Source organism: Athene noctua, chromosome 1, assembly GCF_965140245.1.
Source record: "Athene noctua chromosome 1, bAthNoc1.hap1.1, whole genome shotgun sequence".
Taxonomy (NCBI): domain Eukaryota; kingdom Metazoa; phylum Chordata; class Aves; order Strigiformes; family Strigidae; genus Athene; species Athene noctua.
This window is the reverse complement of record NC_134037.1, coordinates 194065143-194084045: the sequence shown is the minus strand read 5'-3', so window position 1 is coordinate 194084045 and position 18903 is coordinate 194065143. Positions and strand designations below refer to the sequence as shown.

General features: G+C 42.4%; 1 protein-coding gene across 3 annotated transcripts in view; it reads right to left on the bottom strand.

The window, feature by feature from the left end:
• NPAS2 (neuronal PAS domain protein 2) overlaps positions 1-18903 on the bottom strand; it is a 107655-nt gene that overhangs the window by 15776 nt on the left and 72976 nt on the right. The window contains exons 7-15 of one of the 3 annotated variants that reach the window (XM_074908825.1): positions 18720-18833; positions 9584-9702; positions 7642-7724; positions 6688-6794; positions 5325-5472; positions 4641-4722; positions 3770-3911; positions 2970-3076; positions 2711-2803 (exon numbers count right to left, since the gene is read on the bottom strand). In XM_074908825.1, the coding sequence (XP_074764926.1) occupies positions 2711-2803; positions 2970-3076; positions 3770-3911; positions 4641-4722; positions 5325-5472; positions 6688-6794; positions 7642-7724; positions 9584-9702; positions 18720-18833 (995 nt within the window). The remainder of the gene's footprint in view (positions 1-2710; positions 2804-2969; positions 3077-3769; positions 3912-4640; positions 4723-5324; positions 5473-6687; positions 6795-7641; positions 7725-9583; positions 9703-18719; positions 18834-18903) is intronic. The other 2 variants (XM_074908834.1, XM_074908844.1) reach the window with 2 other exon arrangements.

Sequence of the window (18903 nt, the reverse complement as noted above, 5' to 3'; positions counted from 1 at the left end):
TGGAGTATGCATTTCTCTCCACCAGGAGCCACCCCGGGGTGCCAGGGCTACTCCCTCTCTCTAGGTGCTGGGGTGCTTCAGCCAGGGGACCTCTGGCCCTGGTGTCTGTCAGGATGGTCCCCCATTTCAAATGTCACAAACAAAAAGATGGACACCTAAAAGACATTCTCTTCCCACAAGTTTCATGGCAATAGGTAGCTGGGTAAAGAAAAGACCCTATTTATTTTTTAGCTTGGTTTCCTTTGAACCTTTCATTTCTGCCTACCTTCCAACTTCCCATCCTTCTGGCCAATGCTAGAGACATGCAACAGAGTTGTGAGAGTCTTAGAAATACAAGGTTGCTGTAATTTTCAGGAAACCTTTAGCTGAGCAAGAGAGGGATCCACTCATCCCTTCCTCCTGTGGGAAAGGCTGGATCTGTGCACCAGCCTTGCAAGGCACAGCCCTTGGGAAACTGAGTTTCATTAGTTTTGCAGCTCACTGAACAACTTGTTCGTTCTTTCTGTCTTCTGAATAACACCTGCGCAATCCCAAACGGATTATTAGTGCTAATTATTATTCAGTCATCAACATCCGCTGTGTTGTAGGGGATTTTAATTTATTACAATAAGGAAGGCAAACAAACAAATATTCTAATAGGGAGCACTTGGATTAAAGTAAACCATTTACATTCGGGTGACATCAAGTCTGTTCATTCAGACAAGCAAGGCAGAAGCTCAAACTGCATTTCAGCAGAGACGAAACCATTGCAGCCTTTGCTCAAAATAAAACTAATCAAAGTTCAAGCAGATGGCGCCTGAGGCAGGAGCTAGCTGCTTGCTGCAGATGTGGTTGCGGCTGCTTAAAATGTCCTTCCTCCCCACTGCCACCCCCTAGCTGAATGTTAGACACAAGGATGCCCATCAGAGTGCCAGGGTCCTGCGTGGCCAGGCTCGGCACACTGCCTTTCAGCTTCTGCCATCGGTCACCTTCAGCTGAGGGCGAGCTGCAGAAAGGCAGTGGGCAGCAACTGGCACAGCTCCTCCTCGTGGGCTGGCAACAGGGCGCCCAGCCACACTATTTCTAAACGCAATGAGGTTGTGTTCTGCCACTAAATGGCTGCAAAACAGTCAACTAGGAAGCCAAGGAAATGTTTATGGTGGGAAGCATGCGTACCTGAGTTTTGTCACTCACTCACTTGAGTCACTCACACTGCGGGCACCTTGTCTTTTAAATAATGGATTATCTTGCTGTAGGCTGACATGTTTATTATTTGAAGGTGGGAGGTGAGCAATTGAAGCAAGCAATTAATAGTTTATGAAAATCACCCATGCCCATGGAGAATTGCTACCTTTCCCAGCAGTATCACTATAGGGTGTGAGCCTCAGCAACCTGAGCTGCAGCGTCCTGGTGCTATTTCCCTGCTCCACATCAAGGGAAGCTCTATCTTGAGCTCCACCAGGAACACTGCTGTGACTGCTGCCAGCTGAAAAGAGGTCTACCTGTGTAGACAGACTTGAGTCAGCCCTCTTCCTTTCACCGAGATTAAGCTGGCTCAAAGACACTTAAACAGTAGCCATGCAACTGGACAGCACTCTGATTTGGTGGAAAAGAAATGAAGCTGGCATGCCACTAAGAGCGTTTTACTGGGAAGGGGCAAGGCAGCGAGGCTCTTGGTAAATGACTGGAAAGCATCTCTTCACAAAGAGATTTGATGGAGAAGAAAGGGAGGTAGAAAAAAGTCAAAACAAAACATGCGTGGGTTTATAATAAATAAACTAATTGATGTTTGGAAGTGCATTAATGAATAATGGAGAGAAATATCTGTAAAAAAATGAATGCTCAGAGCAGATAATTGATATGCTGTTTCTTCACTGCACACTGGTGTGGAGTCGTGGAAAGAATATTAAACATGGAAGATAAATGAGAATTTGTTATTTTAAAGCAGAGATCCTCAGGACTTGATATGTTTTATATGGTACAGGAAAAAGCTCTGGGATCTTGTGAGGGAATACAGGGTACCAATGTTAGAAGCAGCCTAGGTCCAGAAATACTCTGTCGTTTCTAAAATCAGAGGATGATGGTGTGTATCACCACAGCATGACCACAGTGGAGAAACAATATGATAGGAACATAGTACTCAAATTTGCTCCTTCAAAATCCACTGCAAATGAAACACTGAGGTGGCTTTTTGGGCCATCACCTGCTTTTGAGATATAGGTTAATAGATTTCACTGGAGGAATTTGCCTTCGGTGGCATGCTCACTATTACTGGAATACTCACAATATGGGTTTTGTTGAACCTGCATGTCCTTTACTACTGGTTAGTTCTGCATCAGCACAGCCAAACAGGTGTTCTTAGGAGGACTGTGTGTCTTTGTTAGTTTTTGGTTCTAATTCTCATTTTGACTTTGATTTTGATAGGACCTGAATCTGTGGAAGCGAAGTTAAAAACTCTTTTTCCATCTGTTTTTTTGTCCTTCTATGAAATAGATGTGTGCATGCACCTGAACCTACATGCACGTGGACTTCTGCTCTGAATGCCTGTATGTAGATATATGTTTAAACACACAAGTGTACAATTCAGATTACTTTCCCACAATATTTTAAGCATTTGAGAGCTGGCGGATTTAGGGATTTTTGCTACTAGAGAGGTAATCTAAAAGCCCCAAAAGGAGAAAATATCAGGAGATAAGAAAGTGACCTATTCCATTTCAAATATCCAACTAACCTGGGCCAGAGGTGCAGGCTGACTTTGAAGAGTTGCTTGAGGCAGCAATTGCTGTGGGAGAAGCTCACATGGAGGCTGAGAAGGCAAAGAAACCTAGGTTAAAAACAAAACAAAACTTTATTTATAAGTTTGGCTCCTTTAAATTTTAGGTTTCTTCTAATGCCACGGCTTTTGTGTAAGTAATTTGTAATCACAAAGCTGTGTATGTGGCACATGCTTTATCCTGTCTGCCTGTTTTGATGACTCTTTGTGAAGTTACCTGAAGAGCAGTAGGTTGACTGAGTCTATGCACGGATAAATCTTGCTGCGCACTCGGTGTTCTTGGCAAGGGAGTGTTAGACTCTGCAAGCAGCTTTGTTGGTGTAGCTGCAAGAAAAGTACTGGTGAGTTCTCACACACTGGAAATCGGCCCCATTTGGAGTGGGTATTAAAGCAAGACCTGGCTAGAAATTATTAACGGCCTGGCTGAATTCCAGCAGGAGTCAAGGCTGTTCTTGTTGACTTCAATGGCAGTAAAATTAAACTGATAAGGAGGGTCTGGGTAAAGATGAAAGTAAATGAGACAGATTATGATTCTGTGCTCCAATGAACAGAGCAGAAGGACCCAAGAGCTCTTCTAAAATAGCTGGAACTCCCTTCATATGGGCTGAATAACTGTAAATTTAGGTTAGTTCACTGGATTTGCTTCCAGACCAGGGAGCAGAAAGAGTGTATAAGGTGTGCCCAAATCAAAGCTGAATCTTGGCCATAAGAGAATCATGTAAGTCTAGCCATATTGCTCATACTGATGCTCTCAAATCTAAGACAGAAGTCTTCATTTTTATAACAGGTTGAAACAGCAGGTCTCATGGCTAGTCCTGCTACCCATTTCCCAGTGTATAGGTGGCTGCACTAGAACCTTCCCTCTTGCAAGTTACCATTTCAAATCCATTGTGAGTGACAAATGCATATCATCGATAGCTCATAAATAGCTGTTAAATTAGCAGGTGTGGTATATGGCACACATTCTGTAAACTGGCTAAATTAAAAATAGTGCAGTAACCCAGGAATGCCACTCACATGCTGGGTCTGACTTCGGTGTGTGAGAAGATTTTGGTGAGCTCCTGGATGATACTGAGGGTGTCCGACTAGCACTGAGGATTGAGGCACCAATATCAAGTGCATTAAAGTGCTGTTCAGGATCCAAGCTGGTGCCACTGTCCTAAAACAAACCAAAAAAAAGGGGAATAACTATTATAGCTATTGCATCAATCAAGGTAAAAACATTTTGAAATGCATCTAGTAATGGTTGCACACCCTGTTCTTTGGCTGGCCTAAAATGGCTTGAGCAAAACTAATCCCAGGTAGGCCAGCAGCAGACCTGGGCACAGTTGTCTACGTCCCTTCCAAATAGCATTTAATTAAAAGCATTTTACAACGAAGTATCACTGAGTTGGAATTAAATAGCAAGCTACTGCCATAGTAAATTTGAGCCTTCACATGTTTTTCTGAATGTTTCTTTTGCATTCAGTTGGATGTCACAGCAACTGCAACCTCTGTGAGACATTCAGCTGTGCACCAAGGAAGAGCTTTTCTGTCTTCCCTCAGCAGATCACTGAGATGTAGCCAAGAAGGTTGATTGCCAGAACATGTCCAAATGAATCTTTAAACTGTAATACCTTGTCAAGGAAAGGTGGAGGTATCTCATATTGCCCCTGCCCATTTTCCACTTAATTTGTGGCTGTTACTGATCTCCTTTCAGTAGGATAGACAAAAGGTGTATCCTTTCATCAGCTTAACCAATTTATTTTAAAATTATTCAAGTGAGCAATGAATCCTGAAGTTGAGGGAATCCACCCAGAAAGACAATGCTGGAGTCTTCAGTGATGTTAACATAGGAACAAGTTGTGATTACTACATATATTAATGAAAAAAACTTTACTCTCTGTACCTTTAGTGCTGAGGACACAACCTCTGAGGACACCTCTACCAAGCCCATCTCCTGTCTCCTCTCCACCCGAACATCTGCATAACTGAATGTAAAATATAATTGTATGTATCAACACAGGATTGTTATATTTCATAAAATGTGCTTTAAGCAAATAGAGGAACAGATTATTGTAACATTTTACAGGCTAAACAAACAGCTGAAAAAACACTTAAGTGCTACTGAACATTTGAGAGACTAAATTTTCAGGTTTTGCTCTGTTCTTGTCTTCTTGAAGTCAAGAGTTATATTATAGAAGTATAGATAAAGGACAAGTTCACAGCCTGTAACCACTTTATAACTTCACTGGAAAACTTCCACACATCTTTTTAAAAAACAATGTAAGGATTAGAGTCTAGCTAACTGTTAGAATAGTTAAGGGATCTGCCTATTTCCTATTTTTGCACAAAATGGAAAAATTCAACAGTTAATCTGCCCCTGTACTCCTGATTGACAAATCAAGCTTAGGATAAAGTAAGGTTTAGTCTGATCATTTTTCTATAGTAAAAATACATCCTTCAGAGAGGTCAGTCTTCTTTTTAGTTACACAAAAGACATAATTTTTCTAAGAGAAAATTTTGACAGTCATAAGGATGCCCTTATCTTACTGTCCTTTATGTTCCTGTCAGTTGATAAGGTTTTCCATACCTTACCACCATGTGTGTGCACACAATGAACTCTGGCTTGGAGTTCCACTGATGGTAGGTGATGTAGTAATGGGTTTGGAGCCAGATCCATTGCTGTCCTTTGGTCAGAAACCGATAGCAGCATGACTTCCCCTTGCCAAACTGCATCACTGTCAGCAGAAAATATACACAGCTTATAGCACAAGTTATGATGTGAAAATGACATGAAATGTGAAAAGTGTGACAAAAGATCTATGGCCCTATTGATTCCCAAGGGAGACAGGAGTCTAAGCACCTTTTGAATGAGTGGTGCTGTCAGTCTTATGATAGAGAAGATATTATAAAGATCAGTAGGTATCTTTTTCTGACACTTCTAATGGTACCTTCCTACATAGTACAATTAACCTTAACTTTGGACACTAATACATTAACGTCTGCTACAACTTAAACATAGATCTTACTCTGGTTTATGTGCTGATCACATACTTCTTAACTAGGCACTTGGGAATAATTTCTAAGAGTGATCAGCTTAAATTCCATAGTAGGAAAGTACAGGATAAAAATGCTTGAAAAGATGAGCATTGTGTGCAGATAGATTCAGAATGAAGTGAGTATAGGAGATAACATTGTGCAAAGACAAAAATAATATGCAACTCGAAGAAAATTCCCAGGCTGACAAGAATTCAAAGTGCAGTAAACTGGGGTGCATTAAAGGTTTTAAAGATTCACTGGCAAAATTAATCTCTGCTTTTCTTCCCAGTGATTTCAAGGGGTTCCCAAACATGCACATATTTAGCCTTTCTATATTTTAATGTCAACATATAAAAACTAATGTTGACAGGATATTTTTGGGTCACCCAGAGGTAGTAAGCTGAGATGTTCCAGCCAGCTCTGTAAGCAAATATTTCAAAAGCACTGCTTCATTTTCTTTATTTAGTGAAAGAGTTTTTCAATTAAATCTTAATAGGCTATATTTAAATAATCACAGGTAATACCAAATACACAGTGAACAACATTACAGTAAATAATCCACAAGAATTTTACAAAATAGGATCTCCTCTGAGATTGCTTGAACTATTACTGCATATTCTTTACTAACAGAGCAGGGGTGTAGTCTGGGGTATTTTATCCATTCAGTGAATCTTGTCGACTACTTTCGGGGATATGAAAAGTAAAACTGTATTTTTCAGAACTTGGTAAGTCTGGTCCGGATGCCAATCAGCTGGGGTTCCCCCCAGTCTGCTACAACTCTACTAAGACATACATGTGTGAGGCAAGGGTTAAACCTCCCCTTCCAAGTTTAAACGAATTTTAACTGAAACTATATTTCATTGAAAAGAGGTGTCCCAGTGACTTCACAGGAACCTGGGCTATGCGATACTTACAGTGTTCATGGCACCTTGCTAGCAGCTCGAGGTCATCTATATGGTAATAGTCATAGCCAGAAGTCCCCAGCACTTCAAAAGGCAAGTATCCTATAATCGGCGGTGCTCTGTGGTTAGGCACAACATGAGTGAATTCATAAACCACAAAAGAAACAGCAGTTCTGCATGTTGACATGGATATATAAAAAGCCCAGATCTGCTCTCGCTCACCGGCGTACAGTTCATCCCCCCAGGAGACCAGATCATGACTTCCCCCCAGGACAAGGCCATGACAACCCCATCTTTCCAGGGAAAATGTGGTTGTGGAAAGTAACTCAGCTTCTCAAGGCTGTTTACACAAGAACCTCCTGTGAGGGAGCCATTCCTTGGCTGTTCCTTGGTCAGTGGCTCTGCTGCGGGTCCCACAATCCCTGCACAGGGGAAGATGTGCAGCGAAGTGATAGGAAGCCATTGTCTGCTGGGAGTAGGGGGCTAGGAGGGGAGATCATCTGTGCCATTTCCCTCTGGGTGCCTGCAGAGCGTCACTGGCATGCTGAGGCAGTTGCTTTGTACCTTTGACAGCACAGTTGCCTCAGGCCAGCACAGACTTTCCCTCCGCAACTTGGTGGGAATTGCACACACACAATCAATGGCTGAATTTGGAAAGAATGATATCTGCAGCTGTATAATAATTGGATGATTTTGCTGTGTGACAGGCTTTGGTCCATTGAGGGAAACAAGAACAAGCTAACTACAAATTCAGCCTGAGAAACAGAGTAGTTTTATTTTAAAAGACTGATAAAAATAAATGCAGCGTAAAATAGTAAATATCATCTTTTGTAAGAATTTCAGTGGTTGCCCTCTTGTTCATGCAATGTAGATGTGAAATGTAACACTATCTGAGAGAACTGCACTTGCAAAAATAGCAGTAGACAAGCACTGAACACAACCAGGAGTGCTTTTCCTGTCACCAACCTGTGATCCAGGAATAAAAATTTCCACTCCAGACTGTGTCTTGATGTGAATTCCTCTAGAGGTTCTTCCACGATGCACATCTCCTGTATAGTGAAGAAAACTGACTTACTGAGAGTTGCAGCTTCACCCCTCTGCTTCATCTAGCTTTTGTTAGCTATAAATACACAGTGCATAAGAGGAGAAAACAGAGGATTTGCATGTTTTCTGGAAATTCCAGGGAGTGATCTTTTGTATTTATCAATGCCAATATTTTTGCAGGAGTTGGGGAGAAGAACTTGTGATGCCCACAGACTTAAGAGCTGAGATTCTTGCCCCAGAGGGATGAGGACCAAGAGGCAGTCGGTGGTGATCAGTTGTTGGGTGGAGGTGGGAAGGGGAGGAAGGATGGCACCATGGTGCATGAGCTGGGGCTGGCTCCCAGCCCACTCACAGCTCCCCTCTGCTGACCTCTCCTCTCCCACTGGTGGTTTGCCGGGGCAACTCCAGCTCCATGAGCTGTCTAGAGTCAGCCTGGAGACCCCTGGCCTGGAACTTGCCAGCATCAGTTCTCAGCATTTGGTGACATCCAGGGTTACCATATGGCCCGTGTCTCCTGCAGGAGGATCGACATCATCATTGATAAGGACAGCTTGCCCACTGGCCCCCAATGCTGCTGTCTGCCTGCTCCCTGGTGCCACAGGCTCAGCGACACCCTCCCATCGTCTCCACTGCCACTTCTCCCTCTGCTGTTCCTCTCAGTCTTTCAGACCATCAATGTTTTGAACCCTCTTGGGACCAGAGGACAAGCTGAGGCATGCTGCCATCAAGCATTTCTTCGGTGCTCACAAAGCTGATTAAAGTTCCTGACTGTAAAGAGGCAAAAGGCTTCATGCATACCTTAAATTCCTCTCTCCCCTCCTCTCCAGTTTATGACAAAATCCATGCTGATGGATTAAAATTTAAGGTGCAACATGCAAACATTGCTGTGTGCAATCAAAATGCTGATTCTGCCTTCCTTAGCCAGTCAGATAAATATTTTTGCCTTCATTTGAGAGGAGAAAGTTAGGTGAGTCACCCAGGTGAACTGAAGAGATCGGTGCCCAGGATTTCATGGCAGCTAACACCTTCTTGGTGTTGTTCAGCATCTGCTTCCTCCCTAGCACTGGGCAGCTCATTGCCACATGCAGCCCATTTCGTTTCCCTGTTTATTTTGAGTTGTTAGCTACCCAAAGACAAGGGACTTTGCTTTCAGGGTTCCCAGAGAACCTTAAGTCCAATCCCTACTGCTAATATGATTACTGTGGTTAAGACTTATGGGAAGTGTCCTCCCTTACCCAGGAGGGACTCTACTTTGCCTGCCAGGGCCATGAATCAGTCAAGAGTGCCCTGTAAGTTCCAGAGCAGTAATGGAGCCATGCCAAGGGAGTAGTGATTTCATACCAGCTAGGTCTTGATTAGATTAAAAATCTCTTAACCTCTGAGGATGGGACACCTGATGCAGTAGCTCACATTTGTTAATTAGGGAAACACAGTGCCAGGCACAAAGTTGGGTGGTCTATCCTTATTTTCACAAGCAGCTATCTTACTACCAGGATTTGTGAGGAGGGAAACTAGCAGCAGTGACCCAAAACCACTGAGGGGCACAAATGAAAGCACTGGTGACCAGCCATCTGTACCCTGTCCCATTGCAGGAACAGAAAGCAGCAACAAAGAACCCAATTTCAAAGTGACTTTGCAATTCCTAATGCAAGGAGGGTTTCCATTTCCCGTACAAGGGGGACAAAAGTGACACTACTTCTGCAGATCCTGGCTTGCACTGATAATCCTCTTCACTGGATTTTTATGCATGAAATGTGATATCTGTAATCCATTCAATTAGCAAAACTAAGAATGTTGCATGTCACCCCATCTGAAAGTGTTTTGAGAAGTTCTGAAATGAACGGGACCCAGGGTATGCACTTACCTTTAAAAACTGAGGCGTTGCCAAACGAACAGTTGCAACGAAGCAGATCTGCTTTCCCGGGGATGTTCTGTAAGCCCTTGGGACAGCCTCATCAAAGCCATTGCAAGTGGAGTTAGGCACTAGGTAGGGAAAAATACAGGACCTCGAGTCATGCCTCATACGAGATTTGCTCTTCCTGAATATTTTTACACACTTGAAGCGTACTAATACTAATTTTATTCAGAGAAGTGCTCTAAAAGCTTTTAAAGCTGATATGCATATATTTAAATCCAAGTCAGTCATGTTAGGCAGAAAGACATCAGAGCTTAACTTCAAGTATGAATCTTATAGGTTAATCCTGATAAAAATAAGGCCAAACCTTATTACAGAGCATAAATCAGCTTTCTGGAAAGAAACCCCCACATCCAATTGCTCTTTTTCAACACTCACTGAGCATGCCTAATGCCCTAACTTCCATGAGGCAGTGAAAAAAAGCGTTGGCAAGGGAGATAGATGAAGAGAGTTCATTAAGTCATCAGTGGCAAAACACTGGGACCCACAGCCAGTGAGGCTTCATTGAGCTAGCAAGAGGCTGCTTGTGATTCTTGGCTGATGAAGTGTGCCTTCCCCTTCTGCATCTAAGGAGAACCATCCCCAGCGTGCTCAAGTTCTCCTTGTTTTAAAGAAGAGAAAAGAGGACCCTCTATACAGCACTGGCTTCCAGAGCTGGGCATTTCTGGTGAGTCTGGAGTTGGAGTGCTGTCTCCTGAAACATTGGGCAGGAGGAAAAACTGGAAGCGATGTGGCTACAGATTTTGTGTATGGTTTTTTATCTGTGTCTTCCATGATTGCATGGCTCTTGTGTTGCTTTGAGAGCCCACTAACACCTCCTGCCACAGAGATACATTGCCAAAAGGATGGGTTGCCTTAAACTAGGCCCACATCGCATCCAGATTCGAGCTGTTTAGAGATGGTGATCCCGCTCCCACGGCACTGAAAGAAAACTGTGGGCTAAGCTGCAATGGGAACTGAGCTGGCCTTGGGCTCTTGCCCTGCCCAGCCAACTATCTCCCATTAAGCAGCCAGAGCTCACCAATATGAGTTAATCTAATGCTAACAGGGATTAATGTTAATATGAAACTATCTTTCCATACTATTAGGCCCCTATATCCAATTTTATGAAGTTTTCTACAGTTTGTCTTTTCAGCACAGGGCAAAGGAAGGATAAGCATGTCCATTCCTGTGAAAATTAAGACGTTTGTATCTATCTGGGGAGGAGATAACTAGCAATTTTTATTCTGTGGTGCTTCTGCACTGGGTTTTAGTTCAATGGCGTAAATTGTAGAGATGGAAGAAGTCTAAACTTATCATGTGCTTTTGGAACCCAGTTCAACCTATTAAAAGCCTTAGAATAATGATACATAGCTGATAACAAGGATGACAGTGCATGAGACAGAAAAATAACTACTCTGACGAGAATTCACACCTGTGATTAACTGGTTTAGGCCACTGTGTGCACACTATATATTGCACCAAAAAGGGGAAGAAAGATTCTTCATGTGAGAAGGCAGCACAGATGTGAACATCCACGGAGATTACAGCCTTCTCCTGCAGTTGAGTCTGGAGGGCATGGCTGACTGGATATTGAGATAAAAAATATGGGCAAAATTCTCCTCCTTTCACCAGCAAAGCACACCTGCTCTGGGGACTTCCTAGGAATATGTAATCCCATTCTGCTCCTGGGGTTATGTGCATATATGAGGTCTTCTATGGGAGTAGTAATACAAGAGGTGGAAAAAAAAGAAAAAAAGAGTTAGGAGCTACAGGAAGTAAGAGAAGCCTGAGTAAAGAGTTATTGATTCATCTCTGATATGATTATTTTGTGTAAGTCTGTCGATTTCTGTAGTCAGTCCTGTATAAAAATGAATGGGATTGCTATAAACTCACATTAAGGGCATTGTAAAAAGTTACTTCCAAGATTACTACATAATATGGTGTCACATTTGAAGTCAATGGGGCTGTTTCCCTCTGTAACAGCCTAGTTCAGTGGCAAAAGTTTGCAGGCTGGGCTCTAAGATATGAAAATAAGATAAGCACATCCAGCCTCTGAAGTACAGGTATGATAAGTTAACCTAGTTAGTGAACCCTTGAGCTTGCAAATGACACCAGTTGCAGAAGAAAGTGGAGACCGAGTAGCACCAAAGAGAATGGATAGCTTTTTTATGTCAGCTGTTTGATGTAAACAGCCATGAGCCTGAGATGTATTCCCCAGAAGAATGCAGAATGCGTCCCTGAATGTGGCATTTACAAAATAGGATTAAATTTACAAGAGGTAAATGCAATACTAAAAGGGCAATAATTATCATATAGGACAGCTATGTAGTAAATTTGAGATTTTATCACAACATTTGGGAATGTTGAACTTAAGTGGCAGTGAATGAATAAGCTCAAGAAGATGAGACAGAGCTGGCCTGGAGGAAAGTCATCCTACCTTCAAACAGCTACTGTGTTATCTCCATACTCAACTGCCTTTGACAACGTCTAGAGCATTAAAAGCCTTAATGATGCAAGCAGGTAGCCAGCACCTTGCAATGTACATCTCCATATGAAAATAGTAACTACAATAATTTAAAGAAACCCCCCCCACCTTTGTTTCTGAATTGCTTTGATGCCTGACTTATTTTGTTGGTATCTGTTCTTTCCACAGCTCTATCTGCACATCCTGATTTGCTCTGCTCTTGCAGCTGGCCAGCAGATTTCAGCTTTTTTTGTTGATAAATTTTGGTGTAGTTAAAAAAAGAGAGATCATTATTACATGACTTTTTAAAAAATCCTGTTATAATTTTTTTAAGCATGCCTTCTGAAAAATCATACTTTATAATTCTTCAAGTGTCTTTAAAAGAAATACACAGCATCTTGCAGTAGCAAAGTTCAGTAGCGAACTTTCTGAGAGCACCACAGAAAAGCAGTGGAATGAAAAATACAGGATGAAGTCTGAGGCTATGATGATATTAACATTCAAAGTCAAATACAGGTCTTGGAGTGCTTTTGTCAGAAGGCACCTGATGAAAATGTTGTCTATAAACAGGTGGGCTCGGGCAAATGAGGGCATGTGTGTTTCACAATTAAATGATCTAGACAAAATACCTTGAGCAGGGAATTAGAAGGTCATGTGACAAAGCTAGATACGTAATCAGAAAGGTGAAACAATTGTCTCATATATATCAGTTATCTGATGCTCCTTAGCACGAATTTTAATAGTTTTTGTGATTATCTATCAGACCTGCTGCTCCCAGAGCTATCACAGAACTATTTTGCAGAAGTATTAAATACATAAGAAGATAGAAAGAAACTGATGTGCCTATATGCGGGGTTTTTTGTTGTTGTTGTTGGGTTTGTTTTTTTTAAAAAAAAGACCAGGACATTAGGGACAAGATACTAAAAAATAAGTAATATGTATAAGGAACCAAGCCCTTAACTACCATAGACAAGAAGATTTCTATCCTTAGGGATACAAATCATGCCACATGAAAAGAATGAAAACTTGTTAAAAAAACCCCAGATGCCACATTCAGTGAATAATAGTACAGCACTCAGTAGCTCAGTCATCTTATTTTAACTTAGGATGTTTAAAACATATTTTTCCTATAACAGCAAATTTCTCATTTATGCCATTTGAAAGAAGAAATCCCTCCTTCCTGTTTTTTTAGCAGATGTTAATGTTTGAAGAATCAGTCTTAGTGACTGTCGAACAAACTGAACAGTGATTTCAAAAAATATAAGCCGGACAGACCAGAATAAAATCAATCTTGTTTCATATAAATAAATTCAGACAACAGATAAACAGAATATTTAGCAATTAATATATATATATAATGAAGGAATCTAAAGTGCTAGTGGCAAGCCAGATGCACTCAGTAGCTCTGGATGGGTAACAGTGACAGTGTCCATATATTACTTGTCTACGTTGATCTACTCTCTCCTCTTTCCACCTCCTGTTTCACTCCTTGCCATCCTGTGTTGATATGAACCCCAAGTAAATTCTTTAGGGCAGGAATAGTGCCTTTTTTCTTAAGTGCCCATAGAGAGTCCAGTGTAAGCACTGCACATTGCTAGCTGCAGCTTCTGGCAATATTGTTAATAGCAAATAACAATATGTGGCTGTGAGTTCTGATCAAAACATTAATTTAATTTTGAGTTATTTGTGTTATCAGATGTTTCTGCATATGCTTATGGAGGCTCAAGACCAATGTATCTTCTGTATAAATCTGTTTATTTCTTTTAAAAAGGAATTCAGATTGAATAATTGTTCTGGGAGTGAAAAGATTTTTTTTTTCTCCTCAGCGCAATCATTTTCTTGATGGTTATTCTTATCTCAGAGCTAACAGTAGAGTATCTGCTATTATTAGCATCCGGTAACCAGATACTTCCTGAGTTACCATGTAATTGGGAACAAAAATGCACAATTTTAAATTCCACTATAATATTTAATTATATTACTTGATCAGGAAATCTTTTCACATAATGGTTATCTCCTCCTTCAAGAGGAAAACTTCAGGCATTTTGAATGAAAGGACAGATCTGCCACTTTAAATATGCTGGTGGTCCTTTTTTATACTGGTGAACACTTTGAAAGGCAGGATCTGGCTTTGTCCTTTCAGGAGGTTTTAAGGAAGTATGTCACCTCAGAAATAGGATACCAAAGCCAATATTTGGTTATATAATTATGAGAGATCTTTTTCTGTTTACAAACGTACAAACAATTTTCACAGGAGGGATAAATCCAGCCCGCCTTATCTTTTCTTATCAGTGAGCTATTAAGCGGCTTTGTAAAATAATTTGTTCTCACTTAATTTGACATTTTATACTGGGAGCTAAGCATTTCCTTGGATTTTTTGGAGGGTTATTTTTATTACTTGCCTTCCCCCTCAGCATTCAGGCGAAACTGGATGGGATCCACTGCATTATTCATTGGTGATGTTGACATGACTTTGCCCCTTATCAGGTACTACTGGTCAACAGGTACAGTGATGGCACTCGGCTCCCTCAGATGTTTGCATATATTCACCTCTCTTGTTAAAATATGGACTACAGGACCAGAACCTGAGATATATAAAAATATTGGAAAGAATTCCTATTTGCAAATTAAAAAAACCCCCTTATGCTCTGAGAGCGAGTAGGCATTTCTCACAGAAGCAAAAGGAAACTCCACCTTCCTCTTCTGAGTGGCCCATGGGCCACCTCCCCTTCTCTCAAGGGACTACTGAGTCTTCACGTCAGGTTACAGTCCTGCTTTTCTCACTGAAGCTTAATTAATGATGATTATATAATCCTCCCAAATGGAAAATCAAATCTCTTGTATTTGATGTAGCACAGCCAGTGACTCATGCAGTCACTCCGCAGAGCTCACATTGCTGTTTCGCTGGTCAGCCGCTCTTGCTTGTGCACAGCTAATTCGAGGGGGGTTTGCTCATGTGCAGGCAGCTCATGTCACGTCCCCGGTGTAGATACGGCTGCAGAAATGTCCTTGCAGCAGGGGTTACAGAGTACAGCTTCCCGCACACCATCACTGGGACAAGGCCAAGTGTGGACCCTCCTGCTAACCCTGGCACTGGGCTATGCAGCTCCTTTAGCCTCCAGCTATGGCTGAGCCCAGGACCTCTAGGGACAGTGATCTTCTGAAAGACTGAACACATGCCATGAGCTATGTGAACTTTCCCAGGCAATTTCTGTATTCTGCACATGCATCTCCCTGCCCATTCTGGGATGGTGGAAGACACCAGTGATGGCTCCTCTGGGGGAGTAGCATGGGTTTGATGAAGGCTGTCATGATCTAGTTCCCTGACAGCAAACCCGGTGACAAGTCACCTTGGTAGATATCAGGTATTTGTTCTACTTGAGAAGAAAAAAATCTCTTTGGCATCTCAGTACAACGGACTTCAAAGCCCCAGAGTTCCCTACAAAGTTAGGGAGAGCAGCTAAGCCCCTAACTGGCTTTCTAAGCCCCAGTCCTTCAATTTAATCCATTCAAACCCATCCCTATATGATGTTCTTAGCCATAAGTCACAATGCGATTAGCAGAGAAAGAACAAGGTGACTGGGACCCCAGCACATATGACCCCCTTCCCCCAAGAACCACCATTATATGAGCAATGAACAATAATAAAATGAGCCTAAGAAGATGATAATCCAAGGGAGGTTACATAAAAGGTTATGTGGAAGTAGAATAAAGCTAGTGACATTTCTGTTAAAGAGGGCAAAAAAGGACCTACCAGTTCTTCAAAATATTAGCCAAGGTTAAGCCAGAAGGAAAGGTGAAAGATTCATTAGCATTGTCACTGTCACGACCCTACATTAATAAGAATGGAATAGTTAAGTATCCTGATGGGATACAGCCTGCCCAGGGATAAAAGAGCATCCTCTGCCCCAGAGGCTCGGATGTCCCTGTGGCAGAAGCGAGCAGGCAGAGCGAACTCAGAGCACGCTCAGCAAACTGTTGGAAACAAAGGTAGGATTTGGCATCGGGTGGCTAAAAAGGAACGGCAGAGATTTGTATTTAGAGAAGAACATCCTGTATGTATCAGTCTCCCATGTGTAAAAACATGCTCACACTTCCACTGCTGTGAAAAGCTACAGGGAAAAGCATTCTTGAATACATTCATAAGGAACGTCTCCTGCTAATTAAGCTTAATTTACAATTTCTATCTTTCTCCCCTACCTAACTCTTTTCTTATCTTTAACTTAGCCTCTTTCCTCCACAAACACCTCCAAAAATCAGGATTTGGGTCCAGCTGTTCCTACACATGTAGGATGAGAGCTGCCCTGTGAGTGATACTTCTCCCCCCCCCCCCCAGTTCCCACCACTGTCTTTCTTGCCTGCTTGGCCTCACACCTGGAGGGGAGTTGGCTGGAGAACGAGTATTTATTTAATGGAAGAAGGGAGCAATTACTGGCAGGTCTGGCAGGTAGCAACCCTGGGGTGTGTGGGCTGGGGGGATGGTGCCCAATAACGGGGCACCCTGGGGTGTGGAGGGCCAAGCAGAGGTGGGAATGCAGCCCACCACTGTGCCCATCAGATGCTCAGAGGTGTCCGTGCTGCAAATCCCCATGCCAAAGCACAGCTGCTCACCCCCAGCTCCGGGGCTGGAAAGCTGCCCAAAGGGCAGCTGCATTCACACAGTGCTTGCTTGATCTGATGTCCCCCATGCCTTGCTCAGGGTGCAGCTGGCTGACGTAAGAAGCCCAGTGGAGGTAATGACAGCCACTTCAGAGGTTTGCACCCTCCTCCAGCTGCTTTCTCTGTCCTTGGCCCAAGGTTATCAGCTCCCAAGCAGAGTTTGCTGTTGCTACATTGCAAGTCCAGTGCACTTGCTTTCACCTTTGCTGGGAGGTGGTTTTGTGGCTGGATTAGGAGCCGGGGTAGTGGGCAGAGGGGACCACGGGGAGCCAAGGGGGAGCAGTGCCGGGGATGCACTATTGAAGCAAATATTTCTACCAGGCTCTGCACTGAACTGGAAAAAGTAAAGTCAGGATGGGCAAGCTGCCGTTCTGCGATGGGGAGAGGGGAAGGGGGCCAGGAGGCACCATCTCACAGCGTGGGGGCAAGGGCCATCCCCTCTCTATTAACTAGAGGGTCAGACTGCAGCAGAGACAGGAAGAAAGCAGAAGAGACAAAATAAAGTGGAAGACTTAGAAAAAGGTGGCACAAATTAAAAAAAAAAAAAATACTGAAGCAGAAAGCATGTCCTACTTGAAAGCTGTAAGCTGGGGTCTTTGGAAAATGATTTTGTGTCTTCTGAAATCAATATGTTCCCATTTAGTTTATATGCATTAAGCTAGGGAAGATATCTGTAATTCAAGTTTTATCTTTCTTCTGAGAAATAGCCACTGATACAAATGCTGGGATATGAAATCCTTATGGGTAAGAGGGCAATATTAAGGTCATGTCAAAATAAAAGGCTGAAAATCCTTGAAGAAAATGGATCAGAAATTCCCCTGGTAGAAATGTATCTGTATGAGTCAGCACCTGAAATCCGGTTTCTGCTCTAGAAAACAGAACAGCTTGGTGTGTGCGTCTGTCAGGCAGCCGCATTTCACTTCATTCAAACTAGAAAGCATACAGGCAGCTACATTTTTTACACAAATAAAGCCTCAAATCAGATGGCACCAAACAAGAAATACATATCTCCATCCTGCATGCAGGTTTCTATTCTAGTCATGTGGAGCAAGAGCAGAAAGTTAAATGGGGACAGGGACAATTTTTTTTGCAGTGTGGCGTGCGGTTTTTGGAAAGCACGGTGGGGAATTTTTTTGCTGAGGATGACCTATTTGGAACAATACCAGCAACTTTGGAAATGCCACTCTGGAGTTCAATCAGGCAAGTAACTAAAGCAAACTTGGGCAGGCAGGAGAAGGGAAAGTAATAAAAGAGTATTTCATTTCTGACAGTAATGGCTGTGCCCGTGGGGAACGGCTGAGGTGGAAATCTGCTCTTCATCCCTTGAAAGATGGTTTCCCTAGACTGACTGTGGTGCATTAGTGACTATGCTGACTGTATTTCTTTCCTTTTTTTGGGGGGGATTACTGGGTTCTGCAGTCCTGGAGAGGAATGTAAAATGGCAGCTGGAGAGGGAAGCTACTCTGATGCCAGCGGCAGGGGACCCCTCACTGCAGTGAAGGGCAGGGGGTGCAGGCACTCTATTACGTGGTGCTGGTGCCTTTCCCCAAAATATTGCAGAGAAGAGCGAAAGGGCAGATTTTGCAGATTATCAGTTCAGGCACAGAATTTGTGTTTAGTGTAAAACAGCAGATAAAGTAGCAAGCTTATTATTTAGCTAATAGATAGAGTCTTAGCACACAGTATTAGTAAGCTCAAACAAACCCTCCTCTGAACCTGTTATTATTTGTAAACTTACCCAGAGTCCAGGATCACTGCTAACAAGTGAAGGGCAGTAACAAAAGCAACTAACCCGATTTCACTCTTCATAGGTATTCATCCAGCTATTGCAGGTCAGCAGCGAGATCCATGTGAAGCAAAATTTACCCCATAATGTTAAAAATAGTCCTTTCAGTTGAAAGCCTGTCTTGTTCAATGGAGCAATACTTATATTTTATTTTACACAGCTGAAGTAACATTTATACAACAATTAAAGCTTACCATTGCTGTAAGACCGAAAATTTCCTACAAATTTTATGTATTCATATGTTGGAAATTCCTTTGGGTTCAAACTTCCTCTCAGAAGATGACAATAAAACTCTAGTTCATTGTCAGCTGGATTGTTAAAAGAAGAAGAAGAAGAAATAAATATACTATTTAAGCTAAACACAACCAACGGTGTCTT